General features: G+C 38.9%; 1 protein-coding gene across 1 annotated transcript in view; it reads left to right on the top strand.

The window, feature by feature from the left end:
- LOC138028769 (uncharacterized) overlaps positions 1-23516 on the top strand; it is a 70018-nt gene that overhangs the window by 17628 nt on the left and 28874 nt on the right. Inside the window, exons 8-25 of the mRNA XM_068876381.1 lie at positions 1978-2292; positions 3116-3436; positions 5050-5215; positions 5663-5844; positions 7178-7492; positions 8437-8730; positions 13265-13442; positions 14224-14429; positions 15244-15507; positions 16122-16169; positions 17790-17935; positions 18683-19021; positions 19293-19393; positions 19656-19748; positions 21088-21611; positions 21973-22191; positions 22266-22598; positions 23088-23345. Coding sequence (XP_068732482.1) covers positions 1978-2292; positions 3116-3436; positions 5050-5215; positions 5663-5844; positions 7178-7492; positions 8437-8730; positions 13265-13442; positions 14224-14429; positions 15244-15507; positions 16122-16169; positions 17790-17935; positions 18683-19021; positions 19293-19393; positions 19656-19748; positions 21088-21611; positions 21973-22191; positions 22266-22598; positions 23088-23345 — 4302 coding nt within the window. The remainder of the gene's footprint in view (positions 1-1977; positions 2293-3115; positions 3437-5049; positions 5216-5662; positions 5845-7177; positions 7493-8436; positions 8731-13264; positions 13443-14223; positions 14430-15243; positions 15508-16121; positions 16170-17789; positions 17936-18682; positions 19022-19292; positions 19394-19655; positions 19749-21087; positions 21612-21972; positions 22192-22265; positions 22599-23087; positions 23346-23516) is intronic.

Raw genomic sequence — 23516 nt, 5'->3', positions numbered from 1 at the left:
GTCAGCCATTTAATCAATCAATGGCCGTTTTTTATACTAGAGACGCAAAATCCGTCTGTGACAAACGTGGACAAAAGTTTGTTCTGCGTCTGTTTAGTTCCATTAGTATAACACGGGTACAAGACGAATTATGCGTCTAGACGAAATATATATTTTTGTGCGTCTTTCAACACTTACTAAAGCGGATAGTTTGTTTAGACGCATAATGCGCGCGTCTAGTGCCCGTCTTTATACTACATAGTCGAACTAAACAGACGCAGAACAAATGTTTGTCCAAGTTTGAACCAGCGAATTTTGCGTCTCATATAGTTCGTCACTCTTTACAATAGTCGGATAAAATGACAGACGGATAATTTGTCGCGACGGATAATGCATCTCTAATACAAAAACGGCCATTGACCAGTTTCAATAATTTCAAGAGATCTTGTTATTAGAAGGATTGACACTACAACACTTTATCACGTAACAGAAATGTTATGATACCATGTGAAACATGAATTATTTCTGAACAAGATGCACTCATTTTGTGAAATAACAAGTTACCATGGCAACGAAAAAACCTTGCAAAAACACCCTATATTTGGGTTTAGTTGCTTATATCTGAAAAACGAACACGGTGACCCCAATTTTTTAATACACTAAAGTGACAGCAGGCCAAGATGAAACTCTCTACAAAGTTTAAAAAAAATTCTGTGGAGCGGATTCTAGTTAGTTACGGTGGCTCTGAATGCGCTTTGGGGAAAGTTTCATTCTGGCATGCTGTATGCATCATTCTGAACACCGCTCTCGGACTTAAAACATGTTATCGGGTATTTCGGATTGATTTTGTCACCTTACGCCGCTCGCGTCGCAATAAATAATTACAAAACAAATTTTAATGAAGTACATTCGATACTGATCTCCGTTGTTGGTAAAAGTACTCGTTTGTCTTGTCTTTGAAAATTTGAAAAAAACAAAAAACAAAACAAAACAAAACCAAAACAAAAAAATAAACACACACACAATACTATTCATTGAATATACTCTTCCTGGCAAATTTGTTCACTGAGGCTCTGCTGCAAACGTTGCCGGTAACAGTCCCACAACAACTTGGGTATCGTTCAATCCGGGAATGTTTTCAGGAATGCTTTTAACTGCTAACCAAGCAAAAACAGCTCATTCAAAAGGTTATATGAAACAATAATTAGAATTCCAAACAAGTCGCAAAATAAAATAAGCAAATATGCAACTACTAATTTTAAAGATATTACAAATGTCGCTCTGCTGACTGCGAAAGGACATCAGCAAACTCAGTTTTAATTAAAAGTTTGTGGTATCTCAATGAATTGATTTGGGCTTTCAGTGATCTCGAACTCAAATTTCCGTAATTAAACTGTGATTAGCGGATCAGGTCTTGACATTTTCTTGAATTGATTGTCGGTCCAACTGCTCAGTCTTCCAGCCCACGTTGAAACGCTTGCGAATTGCACTTATCGACAAAATTTCTCGTCCCTAATAAACTATGATATCGTAGCTGAAATAAGAACCACTAAGTAAGAACAAAGCCCGGCGGGTGCCTACGATAGTGAATGATTTAAAGAAGGAAAAACGCACGTATGGAAAAATGGAGGTTTCATATTATGCGAGACCTCCGTATCTGCGCGGGGTGCATCTCGGTAGAAAGAGTCTTTAAATAAACGGATCACAATTTCAGAGCGACATTAAATAAATTTACACTTCCTTTGTTAGTCTTTTAATGCAAAAGTCCCCTTCCTTTTATAACTTGGTTCTTCTTCTTCTCTCGATAGTCGTAATAGAACAAATCGGACTCCCGTTGCGCGGTCGTCCGATTTTGTTATCACTCGTACAATTACAGACCGAATGGACTCCACTCAGTCGTATTACCATTTGGAATAAGTGGAAAAGGAACGGGCTAAATGAAAAGAAGAGACCTTTTTCTACCATTTATCAAATCGAATTATTTTTTGTTCTACCCAGGCGAAGAGAAACACCTGTGGTCAGGAATGCAATTCAGCGGTAGCGAGTCATCTATTGACCTTTCTTGGACACCACCTCCGAGCAGTCATCTAGGGGTTTCTTCTGTGCAAAATTATGTAATCTTGTACAACAGCAATCCAATAAATTCCTCAACAGCAGCATTTAGTACGCTTTGGTTGGCAGGAGATGAAACCTCTGCAAACATCGTAGGACTACAACCTTTTACTAACTACAGCTTGATTGTAATTGCCATCCTGGATGATAGTAATAGGCGAATAAACACCGGATGGATTCGAGTACAAACGGAAGAAGGAGGTAAGATAAGCAAACATCATTCTTGTTTCGACCAAAGGACAAAAATACAAACATTAGCTCCCGTTTTGAGTAGAACGTATTCCGTAGTGCGCTCAACTCAATCGATTGCGGAGCAATAACTATGACTTCACAGAAGTTTAGGCTTCACGAGTAACTACCGTTTTAATGCTCAGAACTGTTTCGTATGGTACAAGTACCACACTCATCAGGCAATTGTAACGACTGAACTGTTGAAATTGGAAAGCTGGCAGTTAAATACGGAAATTTCAATGTTTGCTAGAAAGAACTGTGAAGCCTTAACAGAAGAAACGAATTAGCAAGTTCATGCCCCCACAGAAACCGATATGTACTCCGGAACTTAAGAGTAACGTAAATTTAAAATACGGAAATCTAATCCCCTTATACCATGTTTTGTCACCTAGCAGCTCCTTAAATGTAACGCATCTACTATAGCAACCATTGAAATTTCCGTATTTAACTTCCAGCTTTCCAATTTCAACAGTTAAGTCGTGAAAATTGCCTGATGAGTGTGGTTCTTGTACCATACGAAACAGTAATTAAAACGATGGTAATCGATTTAGTCATTTAATTAGCTGGAAAATGAAGACATGGAGTCTTCGAAACGTCGCGCAATTCTATTTCTATTCTTAAATGTTGTCTCTTGTATCATTAAAAAAAAATGCTTTTTTTCCTGAATCCATAACCAAGAATTGAACCCAGTTACGATAAGATCGGTTTTCGATTTTAATAGATTTTCATATATGATACGTAAGTCAGTCAGTCATGATCAGTTAAGTCTCACATGCACATGATTTCGTTTTAGTGCCCACGAGGAACCCTTACATCTGGTATGCTCGAGCGATCAGTTACAATACAATTTGGATCAAATGGGAAAGGCTTTTGCAGCGCTATACCCGGGGTATATTACGAGGATACAAAATATATGTCTCACTTGGCTATCACTACCACTACTATTACTACAATCGACGTTGCTTTAGCGTTATTAGAAGTATAACTGTTGCCGCTGACAAGGACGAAATGAGGATATCTGGACTTCGATCTGAAACTTATTACTCTGTATGGGTTAAGGCAGTTACATCTAAAGGGGAAGGAGGCTATGAGAATCTAAGATCAGTAAAAACGAGTAAGTCATGATGATACTAAATGTAGACAATATTCAAAGTCTCTATATGGAACTACAAAAATTTTCTTAAATCTTAGTGCATACCATAAAGGAAAAATTGAGCTTGTTTTTTATACGTGCTTTGATTAAAAGTCTGTGAACTGATATTTAGTTTTTGGTTATCCCATTCTTATGGTAGAGTTAATGTACGAACTACGTACACAATCTTTAAATACAATTTGAACTAAGCTGTTGTCTACGCATATAAACCATCCATAGTAAGTATATTCTGTGTTTGTTGGCAAGCTGTCAGTCATGGTATGTAAACACGATATATACCTCATTATGAAGCAAGAGTGAAAAAATCTAAAAACTACTTGTTACCGGCATCCAGAAACTCTAAATTTACATTTCTTTTTAATTGGGGATTTGATTTTTGATATGCCCTCAAGTGTATGTAAGTGATCGTCGATGCTTATTTCCCTTTCGTAAACGGTCGTTGCCATTTGAAACGGTCGATGCCATTTTTCAGAACGGTCGTTGCCATTTGAAACGGTCCATGCCATTTTTTAGCTCTGAATTACACTCATTAAGTCTAAGAACTTAAAAGGTTGCGGACACTGGGAGTCGTTTCTCGCTGGTCATATGAGTTAGGGTTCGGATTAGGGTTCTGTTTAGGGCGAGTGCTAAGAACCCGACTTCGAGTCTTGAAATTTTCGGACTCTTTTTTTCCTCCAGTTTTTCTTTTATAATTTTTTTTTTTTCCTTTTTTGTCTTAATTTTTTAAATATTTTTTCTTAGTTTGTTTTTTTTTAATTTTCTTTGAAGTGAAGTGTGTAGGCGACCGGTATAAATGGTTCTGAGAAAGTTCTGAGAAATGGCAACGACCGTTTACGAAAGGGAAATTTGCATCGTCGATTTGTATTTTAAATTTGTTCTAATAATCAGATTCAATTACGTTTGACAAGTGACGGAAAGTTAATTAATTAATTAATTAAGTAAGTAACATTGAGCCCTTTCCTGTACACTGGCAATGCAATAGCTGATGCAGTCACTCATACTGAACAAAAAATAAATAAACTTCGGTCAAAGAAGCTGCAATCAGGCACAGAACTAGTTGAGACGCTCCCCGGAAAACGTTTTCCTTAGGCGCAAAAGTTTGCCAAACTCCTATTCTCGTATTTCGTCTCTGTCCCCCTTTTCAATGTTGTAATCACGGGACAGTTTCCACGGAACGTGTTTCAACATTTAAAAGGGGTAGGGGGGAGGGAGCGGGGAAAAAAAAAACATACTTTTTTTTTCGTCAAATATATCAAAACTTTTCTCCCCGATTATCGCTTTCTAAACAGCACCGACAGTTCACCTCACAACTTTTTCTTTTTTCCCATACAACAGGCGCTGTTATATATCTATGTATATTTTTTTCAGATGGTTTACATTGGGACGAAATAAGTTAGACCTTCCTCAATGCTATCCTTCTGTGTCTCGCTAGATTCTAAAGTTAGGTTTCACTTACTTGCTTTTCGTCAACTGTTACTTTGAATGTTTAGAAAACAAACTGACTTAGATTAGAGTCGTCATTTTCTTTTCGCTGTCAAGTGCATTGAGAACTAATTTGTATCCTTTCTTCTTAGGATGCGGAGCAGCCATACACAAAGGTTCAGGTATCATTCAAAGTCTCGGATTTCCTTACAACATCCAGTATTCGGACTGCACTTGGGAGCTTCACCCTGTAGGTGGAAACAAAAGCGTTCTTCTTACCTTTGAACGCTTCAGCCTCCCGCTTTCTTTCAGATGCGAGTACGTAATGTATTTGTTTGTTATGGCTTCCGTAAATCGTATTCCACACACAAAGTATGGAGGAGACAAACCGATCATTAGAGAACCATACGGCGAACTAAGGGCTGGTCGAAATTAAACCAATAAATCACTTAAAAAGAACCCACAGGCTCGTCAGTTAGACACATCAGTCATGACTAACCAAAATTAAACCAACTTGAAAACATAACAAAAACCAAAGCAATTAAGCGTTATAGATCGTCATTTGTTACCTCCATGGTCATCACTGTACAGGAGGTAGAGCTATTTGACTACCTTTGTTTAAAATAATTATGTAGTTGAAGGATTTAGTGAAATACTAACAGTCTTTCCTTAATTACACCACTTGTCAATAATATGACAAAGTAATTGCATGCTATCAAATTTAGCATACTTTCGATGGTGACTGTTTTTTGTTTCTTTTCTTAGAAACTTTTACGTGTCTGTCAGAGATCAGGCTGATGCCGGACTGAACCTTCTTTGCGGAGAGAAAAGTACATTTACCATATTAGCAGACAAATTACGCATCGATTACAGATCAACTCGCTATACGAGTTCCTGGCAAGGATTCCAAGCTCGCTATGTCATTCTCAATGATTCTCTTACAAATGGTAAGGATTTTAGGAAAAAGGCACAATACTCTTAAGCTTGACATAACGCATGTTTCGGCATTTCCTACTCTCACCGTGAGTTGTGTAATAGGGCAGCTCCGTTTGTTATTTTTACGGATGCGTATTTTTAAAAAGTGGTTTAATCGATACTTCCTTTGTTCAGGAATGAAATTGTCAACTGGAATTAAATAATAATTATCTGTACTCCTTTGGAAAAAGTTGATTTGTTTGTTTGTTTTGCTCTAAAATGCGAGCGAACATGTACTTTTAATCCGTTTGCCCAACTGGTTTTCTGATAAACAGTAATCGCAATGAGTTCTCGTAAAATTAGGGCGAAATTTCACTAGCTTGTGATTTCAGATGTTTGTTTAAAGCACCTAGAGGTAATTTAGTGTTGGATCGGATCGTTTTTGAAGTTCGTCCTTTCTTGGTTGGATTGCCGAATTTTGTCGATGCTTGTTCCAAGCCAAGAGGGCGTGTTTCACTGAAATAAATCAAAATGTGAATGATCTCATTTTCAGAGATAAAGTGGAATAAAGTGGTTTCTAATCTTAGCGTGATTCCTATTCACTGGCTATTGACAGTTCCATTCGCTCGCTGAGGGTGTGCTTGTTTTCTTTTATAACCCATGTGGTTCAAGAAAAATTCCTTGCCAAACTGGTGAATTCCAAAGTAAATTTCACTCGAAAAACCGATATCGCACTCATCGCTTCGTGATTCATGCGATATCGGTTGTTAGCGTAAAATTTACCTTGGAATTCACTAGTTAGGCAATGAATTTTTCTATAGAGGAAAGCAAAGAAAATGATTTAAATAAGGAGCAACCGGAAACATCAAAACGTGGACCATTCGAAACCTTTAATTTTTATTAACCCTACAGGCAGTACGAATAAATAGCCAGGGAACTCGGCTTTTACGCTTGGCTAAATCAATATATTAAGGTACAGTAGTTGAAACTAATTATTATTACTTTCTTGGACCTATTTACTCAATTGCTATACGTATTTCACAACTAAAGATGGGCAGTAGTAACCGCCGAAACATGTCTTTTTGAATTGTACATCTCACCTCAATACACTTTGATCGAGTACTGCAATTCCATTTACCTTCTTTCTCCCTTTCAGTCAAAAGTATTCCAAAAAAACAAAAAAAAGGTGTTGAGTAGGCACATAATCCGGATAGTCAGGATAAACACTTCCCGTCCGACGTATTTGATGTTCTTATCTTTTAGCTTTTCTGTCAAATCTTGTCACTCCGTAGAGACATTTCTAAGACCAACATTATCGATGAATCTTTGGATCAACTTGTGATTATATTTGTTTCCTCTATTTAGCCCCGCAAGTCCAGGACTGGAACGCCAATATCACTATCATTAACTCGTCAATCATAGACGTCACGTGGGCCACCTACGTTCCCGACAGTGCTTACTCTGTACACATGTATGCTGTGATATGTGTACCGATCTCTTATGAAGCTGCTCCAATTATACTGGCGGCAAACAATACTCAGAGAAATTTACAAGTACGAAGGCTAAGAGGATTTGCTGAATACAGTGTTCAGGTCTTGGCTTTGACAATGCAGACTGTTGGCGGAAAGTTGATGAGACTGAAAGGAAGTCAGAAACGCACCATCATAACCGAAGAAGGAGGTAAATATGGTTGAAATTAAAATGTATTGCATGTGTTGCTTGTTTAAATAAGTTACACTGAAAATTTATCTAATATGTTATTTTGCATTTGCCTTTCTGGCTGTAAATAATTTGGATATTTAAAGGCGACGAAATGCCCTAAAATTGCATTGCAGGGAGCAGTGCGTGTTCCTAGTAGGCCTGTCTGTTTTTTTTCGGCCCTGCCCACGCTAATGCGTACGTCCCTCATACGGGGATTTTCCCGTGCGGACCATATGATAAACTGAATTATTCAATTCGTTAAGGGCTTTCAATTTACTAAAGCATCATGCAGCTCATCAGAAAAAAGTCCAGAATAAAATACTATTGGAGGAACAAGTAGCTCAAAGCAGTTGGAACATACTATCCACATATCCTTTCTTTGGATAAAGCGTTTGCTATTTTTACGGATGCGTGTTTTTAAGTAGATGAGATTCTTCTAATGGTAGAAACTTCTTCATCACATGTTAATTAAATAAGTAGGGGCTTAACATTTCCTTTATTCCTTCCTTCTTTTGTTCACAAATGAAACTCGTATTTTTCTCTCGACTGGATGTAAATAAGTAGTTAAATTTGTTTGTTTGTTTGTTTGTTTTTTTTGCTTAGCTTACGAGGTAGTTTTATATTCTGCTCGGCTGACGGCTCTTCCACGCGCCTTAGCAGTAAATTAAGAAATAATTACATTTGTATTTTCAATTTTCAAATTGCCCGAGTAACGAAAATTTGAAAACTTTGAAAATACGTGTGAAATTAATCTCAAATTTTACTTGCTCCCATGTGCATACTAGCAAGCCATTTAAAGCTAAGGAAATTACAGGGTAGATAAATCGTAAAATCTTTCTCAGCAACGAATCATTAGTGGAAAGGTTTTACAAAAATATGGTACCACCACACTACCTTTGTTGTTGCTGTTGTTTTCGCTTCAGTTCCAAGCAGATCACCTGGTAATGTAAGTACCCTGAGTGCGCACGAAAACGCCATAACAGTATCTTGGTCCTACATACAAAATGGTACTGTCAACGGAGTTTTAAAAGGATACAAAGTTTTTTATCGCAGTGTCTATGACGACGGAAATTATTCAACGATTACAATTGGACCGTTGAGCCTGCAAGCCATAATCAGTGACAGCCTGAGTTATCTTGATATCTACGAAATCAGAGTCGCTGGGTTTACACGTGCTGGCGTCGGGGAGATGAGCGAGGCTGAGTTCATCCGACCAGGTACCTAATGTACCTAGGATTATAACAAGGGTACCCAACGAGAAAATAAAGCAAAAAGCCTTTGAGGGTCATTCTAGGTTCCTTGTAATGTATAGAGACTGTCTTAAGAGATGTTCTATCAATCCTAGAAGAATTTGATCTGTTCGGATATCTTTGCTGAAACTTAACGTGTCCGAAATTTTAGAGAATGATACCTTCATCTCAGAAACTGCTTGCTGAACGTTACCTTTTAAGAACTTCCCGGCAAACTATTTGCTCACCCGAAACTCTTATGTGCCAAAAGTTGAAAAAATTTCCTTCCGAAAACTTAAGGGAGTACTTTCCCCTGGTTGCGAATCTGTTAGGTGATGTTTCAGTAGCGAAATCTGTAGCTGCTTGGCAATGTAGAACCGAAATTTTTAGAACAGTTTGACTCTCCTGAGCACATATCACCGAAGATTATCGTTGGGTGCCCCTGTTATAACGTGACGCACCATCATGCACCTCTTTGTCGCAGAAGGAAAACTCATTCAGATAATTAAAAAAAAAAAAAAAAAACAACCAAATCATATATTCACGCTAAGACAAGGTTAACTGCTTTTATGACTCTCGAAACATTCTGTTATAGGATAGAGTAGGAAGAACTTTGCGAAATAAAAAAAATGAAGAGGGGTGATAAAAGTGTTAGCAGACAATCTGTACTCAAGGGTCAAACAGATTTGGATAACAAGAAACCATCACCCAATACATTAGGCTCCCCTAGACGTGTCAAATATTTTTTCATAAGACTTTCAATAGCTAATTACTTGCTAATACCTTACTTCTTATTAGTTCCCCATTGCACAGCAAAAACATTTATTTACATAACAACAATTGCGGGTGTACATTACCTTCAGTTCGAGATTCCTGTTCCTGAGAGCTGAAGAACTCATTTTAAAATGTTATTATTATTATTATTATTATTATTGTTGTTGTTGTTGTTGTTATTATTATTATTATTATTATTATTTTCATTCCTTGTAGACTCAGGCAGGATGTTCAGCCTGGTGTTTATAGTCCTTGGGAGCAGGTTACAACAAGTCACCACAGGTCCCAGGTCTCTCTTGTCCTTCTTCTTAAGGCCGATTTACACGGTAAGACTTTTGTCGCATACGACAACGGCTTACGACAGGTCCACGACATGATTTACGATTGTTGAGTAGGTCAGAAAAAATGTCGTTGCATTTTAAAACATGTTTTAAAACGCTGCGACAATCGTAAGTCATATCGTAGGCCTGTTGTGAGCTTGTCGCATGCCACAAAAATCGTACCGTGTAAATCGGCCCTTACAGGGATAGTACTTTCCTTATTATCTTTGCTGTCCCTAACAATGCTGTTTTTTAGAGAACTTCCAACCTCACCTTCACACCGATTCGCCTCATGTACTCCTTAAGTTGACTGACACAGCTCCAAGGGCCCCAATGACAACAGGCATTACCATGACTTTTCGCATTTGCCAGACCTTTTCAATTTCATCTTTCAGTAGTTGGCATTTCTCTACCTTCTCAAGTTCCTTATCCTTCACCTTATCATCACCTGGGATAGCAACATCAATTATGACAACCTCTCTCTCCTTCTTATCAACAAAGACAATGTCTGGTCTTCTTGCCTCGATTTTCCGATCACACTGGACTGTGAAATCCCACAGTATCTTGAAGTTTTCACTTTCCACCTCCGGCTTCTGTTCATACCAGCTGTTAGCTCTTTCCAATCCACATTTCCCACAAAGTTGCCAATGGATATACCGTGCCACGTTATCGTGCCTTTCTTTATATTCTGTCTGCGCCAGCCTACTGCACTCACTCACCACATGGGCCACCGTTTCTCCCTTACTTCCGCTCATTCTGCTGTGTGATCGATGTGAAATCTTGTATAATTTGTTCTCAAAGCTTGCTCCTGGGCGCTACATATAAGGGCCTCAGTACATCCTTTCAAATCTCCCTTTGCAATCCACTGCCAAGTTCTATCCCATGTATCCTTTTCTGCTTCCATTCATTCTCAGTCTCCTTTACTTCATTCACTTTGTTCTCCTTTGGGTCCACAGCCTCCGAGATCTTGACTACATTGCTATCTCCAAATTTCTTGAGTAAGGCTTCTTCACTATTTTTCACATACCAACTCAAATTGTTCTCTTCTCTCCTCACGCAGCGCTCTCAAAACTGATCAGGCCTCTTCCTCCCTTCTCTCTGGGTATACGTATATTCTAGTAACATCACTTCTAGGGTGTAGCTCCTTATTCATTGTCATGATTTTTCTAGACTTCCTGTCTATTTCCTGAAGTTCCTCCTTATTCCATTTAGTCTTTCTTGCTTCATACCTCATGAGTGACACAGCCCAAGTGTTTGCTGCTTTGATCTTGTTCTTACCATTGGGCAGAGATTTCATGACAAGGTTGAACCGCCATAAGTACTCTGTTCGGAATATGCCTTTTATTTCCCTTTCCTTAAACTTGTCCAACTCTAGAATGCCCAGGTACTTATAACCTTCGTCATCAACGTCCTTATCGTCAGTCCATTTATCAAGTAAATACCCTCACTTACACAACTTTCCCCGCTTCAGCACTGCAACACCACATTTCTTAATCCCAAATTCCATTCCTATGTCTTGGCTTAAACATTGTACCGTCGATACAAGACTTTTAGTCCTTGCTTTATCCTTGCCGTAGACCTTCAAGTCATCCATAAAGAACAAATGATTTATTTTGACGTCTCCAAAGGTATATCCAGCTTTGACATCCTGCAGGATCTTGGTCAAGGGTACCATGCAAACAGCGAAGATAAGGGGAGACAGACTGTCTCCTTGAAAGATACCCCGCCTAATATCAACTGAGCCAAGTGACTCTCCTTCGGTCTTCCAGATTACCATGGACTTCTACAGGAAACTTATTCTATTTCCCGCTACCTGCGCCATTTTTAAGCTTTCAATAATCCAAGAGTGAAGCACCAAATCGTATGCTTTCTTATAGTCTACCCACGCCATAGCCAAGTTCTTGCGCTTTCTTTTGCAATCTGCAAGGACCATCTTATCAATCAACAACTGATCTTTTGTGCCTTCACTGTTTCTCCTACACCCCTTCTGTTCTACAGGCAAAGAATCGTTTTCTACAAAGAATTCATACGTACTATCAGCTCTGATCCCTGTCATCAATTTCCAAGCAAGTGGTAAACAGGATATGGGTCGATAGTCATCAACAGCACTACCTCTTTCTTGGTCTTTCTGAAACAGAACAGTCCTTCCAGTTGTCATCCATACAGGTATGGCGACCCTATTTGTTGATCAAATCATTCATGTGGTCTGCCATTGGTTCATGTAGTGCTGTCAATTTCTTGATCCAGTAGCCTTGGACGCCATCAAGGCCAGGTGGCTTTCAATTGGGGATCCTCTTTGACCTTGACCAGTTCAGCTGTCATTACAATGTCCTCCTGTCTAGCTTCTACTCTCTTTTTTCTATCAACTCTTTTAACCATTCTGCATTTTCATGGTGTAAAACATCCTTACCCCAAATGTCTGTCCAAAACTGTTGGCTTTCCTCAGCATCAGGTCTAACTTCACTGAAGTTGCTAGATGTTCCATTCATTTGTTGATGCACTCTCTTTTGGTCTTGCTGGAACAATCTGTTTACTTGATATCGATGAATCCTTTGTTCATACCTTTTCAACTTTGCAGATTTAGCCTGCAGTCTTTTCTTAAGTTCTACAATTACAACCTTTTCTCCTTTCTGTGTGATGTTATACTTTCTCTCCAACTTGGTATATAATTTCCTTTCTTTTACGTTTCCCTTGTTTAGATCTTTCGAGGATGTTGACATGCCTCCGTAACTCCGCAATAGAGTCTTTGATTCTCCTTTTCTACTGAGGCTCTTTGCTTCCTTTTCCCTCGCGACCACCCGTTTTGATCCCAACTTGTCTTGCTATGTAGTTTGCAGTAGCATTAATCGCTTTATTGGTGTCAGTGATATTGCTAGTTTGTATCTCTGACACTACTCTATTCACCTTCTTCGTCCATTCTGTCAGCACATTCCTGTCAACTCTCTTAAAACCACACCTGTCCGCCTCTCAGAATCTCCAATATGTCCTGTATCATTTGCTTCTCCTCATCATTCCTCTTATCATTATCTATAATCTGCACATGGGCAACTCCATTTAGTTAATCGACATTTTCAGGTTCTGTATTTGTACACCGGGCGTCCTGTCCATCTAATTCTTCATCTACTGTAGTCATTCTTCTCCTGATTTCATTTAACTCGACAGAAGTAAACCACTTATCCTCACCTTATTATTATTATTATTATTATTATTATTATTATTATTATTATTATTATTATTATTGTTATTATCATTATTATTATTAGCATTGCCCTTAGCTTTGGCACTGGTGTCAGTGTCAATGTCAGTATTAGTGTCAGTGTTAGGATTCACCTCATTGTATTTATGAGATAAAGACAATTGCCACAATTGCCCATAGCGTCACCATTTATGAACTGTGGTAATTACTTTTTTTCTAATAACCCTTGTAGGCTGTAAAGGCGTCCTTCACAAGAAGATGGGAGCAATAAAAAGCCCAGGTTTTCCAGAAAACTATCCAAGTAACCTGCATTGCTTCTGGACTATGAAACCTAAGTTATCTCAGTACCGACTAGCAGTAGCCTTCGATACTTTCCATACAGAAGATATACAAGGGAGAGACAAGTGCACGTAAGTTTGCTCAAAATACCCCATTTAATATGACAACAAAATACGCTATTATGTACCTTTTCACGCTTGGTAGAGTATTTTACGGCTTTAGCAGCTGACTTTTTCCAGCCGGCTTTAAAAAAAGTAACGCCATCTTGCTCAAAATACAAGAAACTAATTTTTCTTGCTTTAGTTTTGTTTTTTCTTTTATTATTTTTTTTCCAACTCGGAAAATGGCTATGCCATGTCTCAGTTGTAGGTCACTCTCTCGCTCCTTTGCTCCTTCGATCTTTCGACTCAGTGCATCACGCTAGGCATATATTCTGAATATGTAAAGCTCCGTACAATTGTTGGGTGCTACATTTTGCACCCGCTTGCATACCATGTTGCATTTTTTGTTTGCAGTTGTTGCGAAAAGCTTGAAACCGATCAAACGTTTGAGCCAACAACTCCCAACATTGCTTTTACACGATCCCCGAAGCATAGCACATAGCGCGATCCCCGAAGCATAGCGCAAGAATGTTGGATCCGTTTGCATAGCTCTTCGTACATTGTTGGGGCCACGCACGCGCATTAAGAACGGTCTCCTTGGAGAGAACAACGCATTAACTACGCGTCACAGCTCTTTTTTTTTTCATAATAGCGTAAAATGTAACACAGGTGTCATGCTTACATTTATGTTTTGGAGCTTTCAGTAACGTTTCCTAACAGATGAATCAAAACCATATACCCCCGACTGGCTTTCCACGTTTATTGGCTCATGGCCACTTTGATTTTGTTTTGCTTTGCTTGGTTTTTGCAGGGATTTAAGGAATGATTATATTCAGTTTAGAAATCTGAATAACAAGAATTATTCCAGCCCAATTTGCGGACATAGGAATCAGTTTGCTTTTGTTGCTGAAGCTAATGAAAGATACCCTGCTGCAATCCTTTTTCAATCCAATAACGGATTGGAAGAGGAAGGATTTAACGCCAGCTACTTTGTTGTAGATCCATCTCCAAATATTAGTAAGTAACTATCTCCAGAAAAGCGCATAAAAATTAACCTTTTTCCGGATACAACGGTGGAGGAGGAAACTATCAATTGCGCTTCAGGAATTGGAATCTCAATCTAAATTCTATAAAAAAAAAACACTGCTGATTTGATTAAAAGAGCGATATTTTAATTGCGCAAAAGTGATGTACTAGATTTCCCAACCTTGAAAAAGTATTCACTAGAGAAAGTCATCGTGTTTTAGTGAGGATGATCACAGCAGACGTTAAGAAGGACTTGTGTTTCCATTTTTTCTGCTACAATTCTGAATCAACTTCCGAGCGACAGAAAAAAAAATCAGTTTCTTTTGAATAGAAGGTAGGAAAACAGAATGCGCATAGGCAACCAACGGCATATTTCGGTAGATATCTGTTCGGTGGAGGCATAGTTCGCTTAAGGCTTTTGGCGTCGAATAAAAAAATTGCACTTGGATAAGATTCCCAATGGGAAAATCATAGCCCCTGAGGTTTTCTCGGAATGGCCGTATTTGCAGTTTTTGGCACTCAAATACGTCATCTAGCATTTTTGGAAAGAAAATAGTCCCCTAGAAAGTTCGCGGAAAGTTCATTTCAACTAGCGTTTTTTTCGAGCAATTAAAATTTGACCTAAGGAATCCGAATAGATCAAAATCTTCTAGTTAAAGAAATCACTTTAAACAGACTTAAACACGGGGTACTTAAAAATGCCTTTATACAGCTCGTTGGGTGCCCCTGAATGCGGAAGCTGAGAAATGTGCACGTTACAGTGTAAGTGGACTCTTATGAAAAATGTTAATTTTTAATATATCAGGTGTTCAGGTTCTTTATGGAAGCCTCAAAAGCCAAGAGGTTACATTAACGTTACTACCCCCTGCCAATACCAGGATTGTGGAGTTTGTTGTGTTTTATAAGCCTTTAAATGACAATCACGAATGGAAATTCATCAGGACGGTATTAGCACAAGTCACACTGCGTTCACTGCGAGCACTTACTGATTACAAGGTGATGGTAGTTGGTTACACATCAAGCCAAGAAACATTCGGAAGCCAAGACCTTACATTTACAACTTTAAATGGTAGGTAAATGAACTACAATGGTGCAGACACTTAAAAAATACGTAAAATATCCTTTGTTGTAGGGAAAGGAAAGGTTACGTTTTGACGATCGTTGGCCGTGTAGCACTTATATTTCAACAGACTTAACTGAATAGAGTGTAATGTGAAGTGCTATATTTGTACCCCATATGAACCATGTGATGGAAATGGGCCCACACATAAGGGGTACAAAACTAGCACTTCACATTTCACTCTATTCAGTTAAGTCCGTAGACTCACTAAGACTTTTTGTTCATGCAGTAGCTTTCTGCTACGATATTCGATCGTGGAGAAGCCGCTTGTAGACACGCAGAACCCAGGGGTGTTGGAAACAAGAAAAAAACTGATTTACTATAAGCGAGCGGATTCCTAACTTACACCTTACGAGAATCTCCGTAAAGCAGACTTAAAGAACTTTGACTCGCTCAACACGGCCACAGTCTCTTGGATTAACACCAAGCCCAGAGAATGGAATGAACAAGGCCTTTACCACACTTTTCCACAATCTCCATCTATTAATGCATGCATTCAACTAATATCAGTATTGAAATATCTCCTTTAGTTTGCATTTATTTTATTTTATCTCACATTTTAGCGACAACGGCTAAAACTACTAATATGCCAGCCACCACACCGACGCAAGGTTAGATTAAAGCTTAAGGAATAAAGAATTAAATATGGTTTCAGTTTTTGGGATTGTACGGGACCGCAAATGATCCCCAAAGTTTATTTTAATCGATACCAGGACCGCAAATGATCCCGGAACGCAAATGATCCCCATTTTGGACCGCAAATAATCCTGAAAAAAAAGTGAGAAGTGAGTAATGGTATAGAGGGTGGAATAATCACTTTTAAATCATGGCTCACACAGGTTTCTATCTCATTATCGTTTTCTAGAAAGACTGAATTTTGTTTTATACCACACTGTTATAAATTTGCCGCAACTTGGACGCAATTCTAAACTGAGTGTGACCAGGGGCCCATGTGAGAAGATCCTCTTTCGATCTTCCTAGAAAAATCGGGTCTGCCAGCGGCCTCGATTCAGGGACATTTCTTATTGAGCATGCATGTCTTAAAAATTCAAATGTATTTGAGTGTGAGTCACGCGTGACCAGTAATTGCAAAACGACGAAACGCGAAAAAAAAATTAAAAAAATAAACAGTCCGGATATTCGAACAACTCTGGCAAACACTCGCAGTGTTCAAGAAACGGGCCCCTGGTCACAATAAGTTTAGAATTGCGTCCAAGTTGGTTTTTGATGATTGTATCCGATAATTAAATGTGGCAAATTTATAACAGTGTGGTAATAAAGAAAATTCAGTCTTTCTGGAAAACTGTAAGAAGGCAAAATCCTGTGTGAGCCATGATTTAAGGTGATTTTAATTTTAAAAAAGCGCTCTTCACGTTAATTCTCTATCCATACTATTCCACCCTCCGTGCCATTCCTCGATTTTTTTCGGGATCAGTCGCGGTCCAAAATGGAGATCATTTTCGTTCCGGGATAATTTGGGATCATTTGCGTTACAGTTTGGGGTTAATTTGCGGTCCTGGGATCATGTGCCGACTCGTACAGACCCCAATTTTGTCATCGGAATGGACGGACAGAATGAGTGCGTACAAAGTGTGTTATCGTGCACCTCAGCCCGCGAAGCTCGTGACGCTGCGCTGGGATCAGGATTAGCCATCTTGGATTTCGTACTTTCTCAAGACCTCAGGAAATAGTCCAAATTGGATTAAAACAGGACAATATCTTTTCACGTATTTAACATTTTCATAAAATGGCAAATTGATGAAAACATTTAGGTTGAATTCTCGTTTTTATTGGTTTCAATAGAGTTTTGTTTCCACGAACGCACTTCAATCTAAGGGACAACTTAGTTTTAGCATGTTTCTAACAGAATAGATTGAGATCAACTTGTGCCAGGAAGGATTTACACGCAAGCGAGATATCAGAATAAATTCAGTGAACTGTCAAGTATTTGCATGAATTATCCTTCTTGACTTGTTTTGATTATGGTTTGTTGTTCCTCTGTATTACAATCGGTTATTTCGTACCAATTTGATATATCCATGGTTCGCTATGGGTGATATGCCTTTTTCAAGAGATATATTTGAGGATGTTATCTCACGTCAAGAGACTTTTAACTGAATAACGTAATAATTTCAATGGTCAAAACTAAGAGCAAAATACGTTTAAATTTGGTAGAAAAGACTGAAAGCAATTACATTAGCGACTAACGTGTTGTCTATATTAAAACCTAGATCCAATTTCCCTTATGTACCCCTATGGAGATGCCGCAGGGGATTCTTCTATCCCACATATCATTAATGTACGGAGAAGGTGTTTGAAAATAGCTATTCCTGATGGGGGAATGGCATTTTTTGGTAAACGGCACACGAAACTTTACGTAAGTATAATACTAGTACTAGTTATGCAACGGTTGAAGTGTTTTCAGATAGCGCATCACATGACTGACCATTTATTCTCGCCTTAAGGCTCGTATGTATGCAATGTGATTTCCATGGTATATCACAAAATAGCATTAGATAACTGCCTTACACCATGTCATTCAAAAACATAGGCCCATACAATCAATGAATGCACGATGGTAACGCACGCAAATAGAGCATAATACAATCCGACCAAAGTACAACCGCTTTATTGTATTCTAAATGGCTGTGTATAACTTTCAGTTAGGCATGAAATAGTTATCCAAAGACATATCGAACCGAAGCTTGTCAATTTTTTCGTCTTTAAAGACATTTAAGTCCTTGGCTTTTGCTTCAAGAAGCTCGTCTCTTTAACACCTTATACCCTATCATGATTAACTGTGATCGATCTTTAATGTGACATTAGCGTTGACTGAGTACCAGCGATAGATCCGTCAAAACAAAGGGCTACCAGCTATGCATCCATCATACAGTGCATGGCATTCCTTTCAGGCAGAAGGAAAAAAAATCGGAATTATTTCCTGTCAGGAAAGAAAAAAAGGAATTTCAATTCCTGGGACTAAGAATATCTATGTGTGCCAGGTTGAAGTATATACTCGGGACGCATAATCGGTAACTATTTTCAGAACGATTGGATCAAGACTTATCAGTTCCTATTTTCCCAAAACATACTGAGAATTCCTTTGTCTGTAATAATCCCGCAGATCTGCTGCAATGGAGCAATCCAGTTTGAAAGAGAACGTATGAACCGATGGCCATACAAATTTGGACAGAGATATTGGCTCAGATATGATGCAATGTTGGCCCCATATTGGAGCAACGTAGACTGCACGGGTTCTTCTGTTGATGGACCTCCAAAAGTGTTTTATCACGTGTATTCTGACTCCGTGCCAGGCTCAAACGAAACGCTAAGTAAGGCAACGAATGATGTCAATAAGCTTCTCACGAGGCCTCTGGCAACGAAGTTTGAAGCAACTTGGGCACTGGTTGTTACGTGGGAGAAGCTACACCCCCAGCATTATAGCACGTTTTCCGACAGTTTGGTGAGATGTGTATAATATATACTCCGTTGTCGTATTTACATGCAGATGAAAAGAATTCAATTTGTGTCACAACGACGACGCAGTAGTTTATATCAAAGAAGGATCAAAGAAGGTTCAATGCTTGAATTGCCTGTGTGGGCTGCCAGGTCAAAGACGGTCTGACCAATGCAATGCATGTGATAGCAACTAATATTTGCATCGCAGACGTAAACGTTTTGCTTTGACTGCACATCTTACTACTTTTTGTCTATCTTGTTTTTCTTCTTCTAAGAAAAACACGTTTCAGGCGGTAATTATTACTGATGGAGTTTACTCGTTTGCCATGTATAATTATCCCGAGCATGGTATACAGTGGTCTGCCCCAACTGATGTGTGAGTACCACATTTCTTGTTAACTTAAATGCAAGCACTGTATGGTTATTGATTTTTGCAGTCTACGGGAGCATCGATGCGCTGATGAACAGTGCGTGAGTATTTGTTAAACACATGTCGGACATTAAAAGCTGTTACATAAACTGCCAATTTAATTTTGTTCAAAACAAAATTAGTCTCCCAAATTTTTGTAATAAGGAGTAATGCACATCCGTGGTTACCGGCGTATTTTCATTTTGGGGACATGTTTTTGTTTTGTTAGCTCCAACTATAAACACTACACGAACTACAGAGGTCTTCCAGTTATTGGCTGGAATGCAGGAGACAAAGATGGAACCATTTTTAACTACGAAAGGTATCATTTCAACATGTTCTGTTTTTTAGCTTTGCAGCTTTTATGGCCAAAGGTTTTCTGATTTTCTTTCAATTACGCCAAATGTTGTTAGCAGAATAATGCATCACTGCGACAATCATCACTACATTTTCACTCTTTCTTGATGTCACAGGATAATGAATAGTTTCCTTTTTGGGGCTTGTATTCCCAGTGGAATTTAACAAATCGAAAGTGATTCAGCAGTCTGTACTCTTATCGACAACGATATTAGTCATACAGTGGTCAAAGGAAAAATATCTTAAGCGAAAAACTTTAAGGTTAAAATGTCTAAATGAAGGGATGCCCACATACGTTTCATCGCTTTTTAACTGGACAGCAAGCCATATCGCGCACGCTACAAGAAGACAGTTCAGTGGGAGGCGTGGTGGCCTCATGGTTAGTGCGCTCGACTCCGGATCGAGTGGTCCGGGTTCGGGGCCTGGCAGGGGACATTGTGTTGTGTTCTTGGGCAAGACACTTTACTCTCACGGTGCCTCTCTCCACCCAGGTGTATAAATGGGTACCGGCGTAAAGCTGGGGGTAACCCTGCGATGGACTAGCATCCCATCCAGGGGGGAGTATAAATACTCCTAGTCGCTTCATGCTAATGAAACCGGAGATAAGCGCCAGCCTGATGAGCCTTCTGGCTCGTAAGCGGAGACTTTTCTTTTACAAGAAGACAGTTACACTTCAATAAGTTCATTTTAACGCATCTCGTAGTGAAACTGCTGTCTTTCCTTCAAGAAACACTTTCCTCTCATTTCTTGCTCGACTGAATTATATTATAAATACAGGAACCCATGACCCGGAGCCTACAGCTCCCATACAGGCCTATGTAACGGCTTTTTTACAGACCGATCTATTTTTAGACTATCTTTTCCGGAAAAAAACAAAGGCAGTTCCGGTTCGGTGACCCTATGACGTCAGCTTAATTTCTTGTAATTGGTCATCGGGCTCCTGTGGGAGTCTCATTAGCGGGAAATTCAATCTAAAAATAAATCGGTCTGTGAAAACGCCGTGACACGAACACAGTAGAGTTGTAGGCTCCGGGTCATGGGTTCCTGCCTTTGTATGATTATTGCTGAGCGAATAACATTATTCACTGGTTATAACTCTCTCTTAGTTTGATTAGCGTTCGTATTAAAAAATATATATTTTGTTAAAAAACATTATAGTATTTTACAGTGTTATCATTATTATTATCATTATTATCATTATTATCATCATCATCATCATCATCATCATCATCATCATTATTATTATTATTATTATTATTATTATTATTATTACTATCATTATTATTATTATTACTATTTTGCAGATCAGGAACAGTATTAACAGAACGCATTGACCGTCTTCCAGGAAATACAGATATCATAGGAAAGTGGTTCTTCAGACTCGAAAATTCTAAGGGAGAACAAAACGCAATACTGAAGTGCCTCCGTTGGTTTAAAAACCAACCTGATCCAGCATCTTATTCCGACGCAGTTGAACCGTGCCCGTGCACTATAAGACAAGCTTGGTTCGATGAACGTTTCCAGAGGATCATACAAAAAGGAACGAGTTCTTATTGTGTGTACACCAGATTCCCTTCCTCTGCCAGCAGAGGACGAGAGTGTTGCTACGAAATCAAATTCAATAGATTTGGTGCCCTAATAACTGGATACCCAGATGGAGGTGTCATTGATCGATACCACAGGCTTGCTACTAAATCACTGAGATTGAAGCATGAATTCAGTGATGTCCTGGGCAAGAGATACTGTTGTGTGGAGTCCAAACTGTGCAATCGATTTTACGAGAAGCGACCGTCTGAAGGCTGCGAAAAGTACAGGCCACCCGTGTGGAGTAAGTATCCCTTTTAACGAATCAATCCCCAGAAATGTATCAATATCAGTAGGATTTGGAAGAAGCTTATATGAGCCCCACAACCTATTGCCGTTTGGCGATCTTCTTGTCAGAAAAGTGCGCATTTTCAAACCTCCCTCGGTACATTACTGTAGTCTGGCCTGTTACACATTTCAGGAGGCTGAGTGGTCGACGAGAGCAAGCTTTCCCTAAAGTTTCTTATTATTATTACGAAATGCTTTTTAGTGGCCTAAAGCGTCCCGTGGCACGAATCACGACTGATAATGGGAGTGATGATGATGACAGCGATGATAATCGCATTTCATTTATGAAACATGGCAAATATTTCAATTCTCTGCAGGCTGGTTATGGGGAGATCCTCACTTTGTGACCCTTGATGGAAGAAACTATACATTCAATGGCCTTGGTGAGTATACCATGGTGGACGTGAGTAATGGACGCTTTCAGCTACAAGCTCGAACAAAACTAGCCAAAGGAGGAGGAAGCGCTACTATTTTTGTTGCAGCTGTGGCTAAAGAAGTAAATGCAAGCGCTGTGCAGGTCTCTCTTAAGGAGGAAGGTTAGTATTGTTTTCTGCAACTTAGGTTTTTGTGTGTGTGTCAGTTTTAATGTCTGCCATATTTTCTTTTTCAGGAGGCTTAAAGGTGTTGGTAGATGGTGAACAATTTCAAGACTTCGAAACTTTAACAAACGTCAGTTTAAACTTGAACGGTTCAGTGGCTGTATCACGTCCTGAAAACAAGTCGTTCCTTGTTACATTTCCGTCTGGAATTTCTGTAAAAGTAACGGAAGTTGCAAAATCACTGTCAATTGTATTTGCTGCTCCTGAGGCATTCAAGAAATTTACTAAAGGCCTTTTAGGAACTTGGAATGATGATCCATTCGATGACTTCTTGAGACCTGATGGTACAACCCTCCCTGCCAACGCCACTGGAAGAGAAATACACTTTTTCTTCGGGCAACTTTGTAAGTAACATTAGCCATGAGCAGTTCCTGCTTTAGCTCGTGTTGCCGGTGGTAAATAAAGAGATTTTAAAAGTCTATGAAAGTACCGCAACTAGCTCAAAAAGAACTTCCGTAGAATTTCGCCATAATTAACGAATGTTATTGCTGACTGAGATAAGGAAGCAGGGTGCGAATGATGATTGTTGTAAGCTCAGTGTTCTATCGATAGGACGGCGTATTTTGGGAAATTCCTTATTTTGACAAGACCATCTCAACCTTCCTTTAACTGTATTGTAGAGGGTTGCAAATGTAAATCATTTTTTAAGAAAAAAAATACTGTCATAGAATTTGTATTTTTGATCCGAGGCTTGCAAACAGGTGCTGGAGTTGGGAATGGATGCCATCTCTCTTAACATTATATTAAAAGAAAAAATCACTTTTTTTTATTTCGCATAATATTACGCCAATTGATGAGATGTTTAGCAACAAATGAATTTTTGTATTTCAAAGGGAATGTTACGGAAAGCACATCCATATTTGCTTATGATCCTGGGGAAACCACTAGCACATACTGGAATGCATCATTTGTGCCTATTTTCGTTGATGAAAATATAACTTTCGTAAGTGACGCTTTGAGGCAGCAAGCAGACGCCGTGTGTCAAGGAGATGTTAACTGCTTGTTTGACATAGCTTCCACTGGTGACATATCTGTGGGGGAGAGTACGAAACATGTAGCTGTGCAGTTAATAAAGGAATCTGAAGAATTACGTAAGTTAAGATGTGATTAGTCAATGTCAGAGCATAAAGAAGTAGCTTTGATTCAAAGAAAGACTGACAGATTGTTCAAACTGTTTAACCTAAAATTCAAATTGATATAGTGGATCAGGACTAGAGCTTACTATAGTCTGATAACAACAAAACCACTAGTATAGCTGTTAA

The sequence above is a fragment of the Montipora capricornis genome, chromosome 13, assembly GCF_036669925.1.
Source record: "Montipora capricornis isolate CH-2021 chromosome 13, ASM3666992v2, whole genome shotgun sequence".
Classification (NCBI taxonomy): domain Eukaryota; kingdom Metazoa; phylum Cnidaria; class Anthozoa; order Scleractinia; family Acroporidae; genus Montipora; species Montipora capricornis.
The sequence above is the reverse complement of the archived record's forward strand: the minus strand, read 5'-3'. Positions and strand labels throughout refer to the sequence as shown.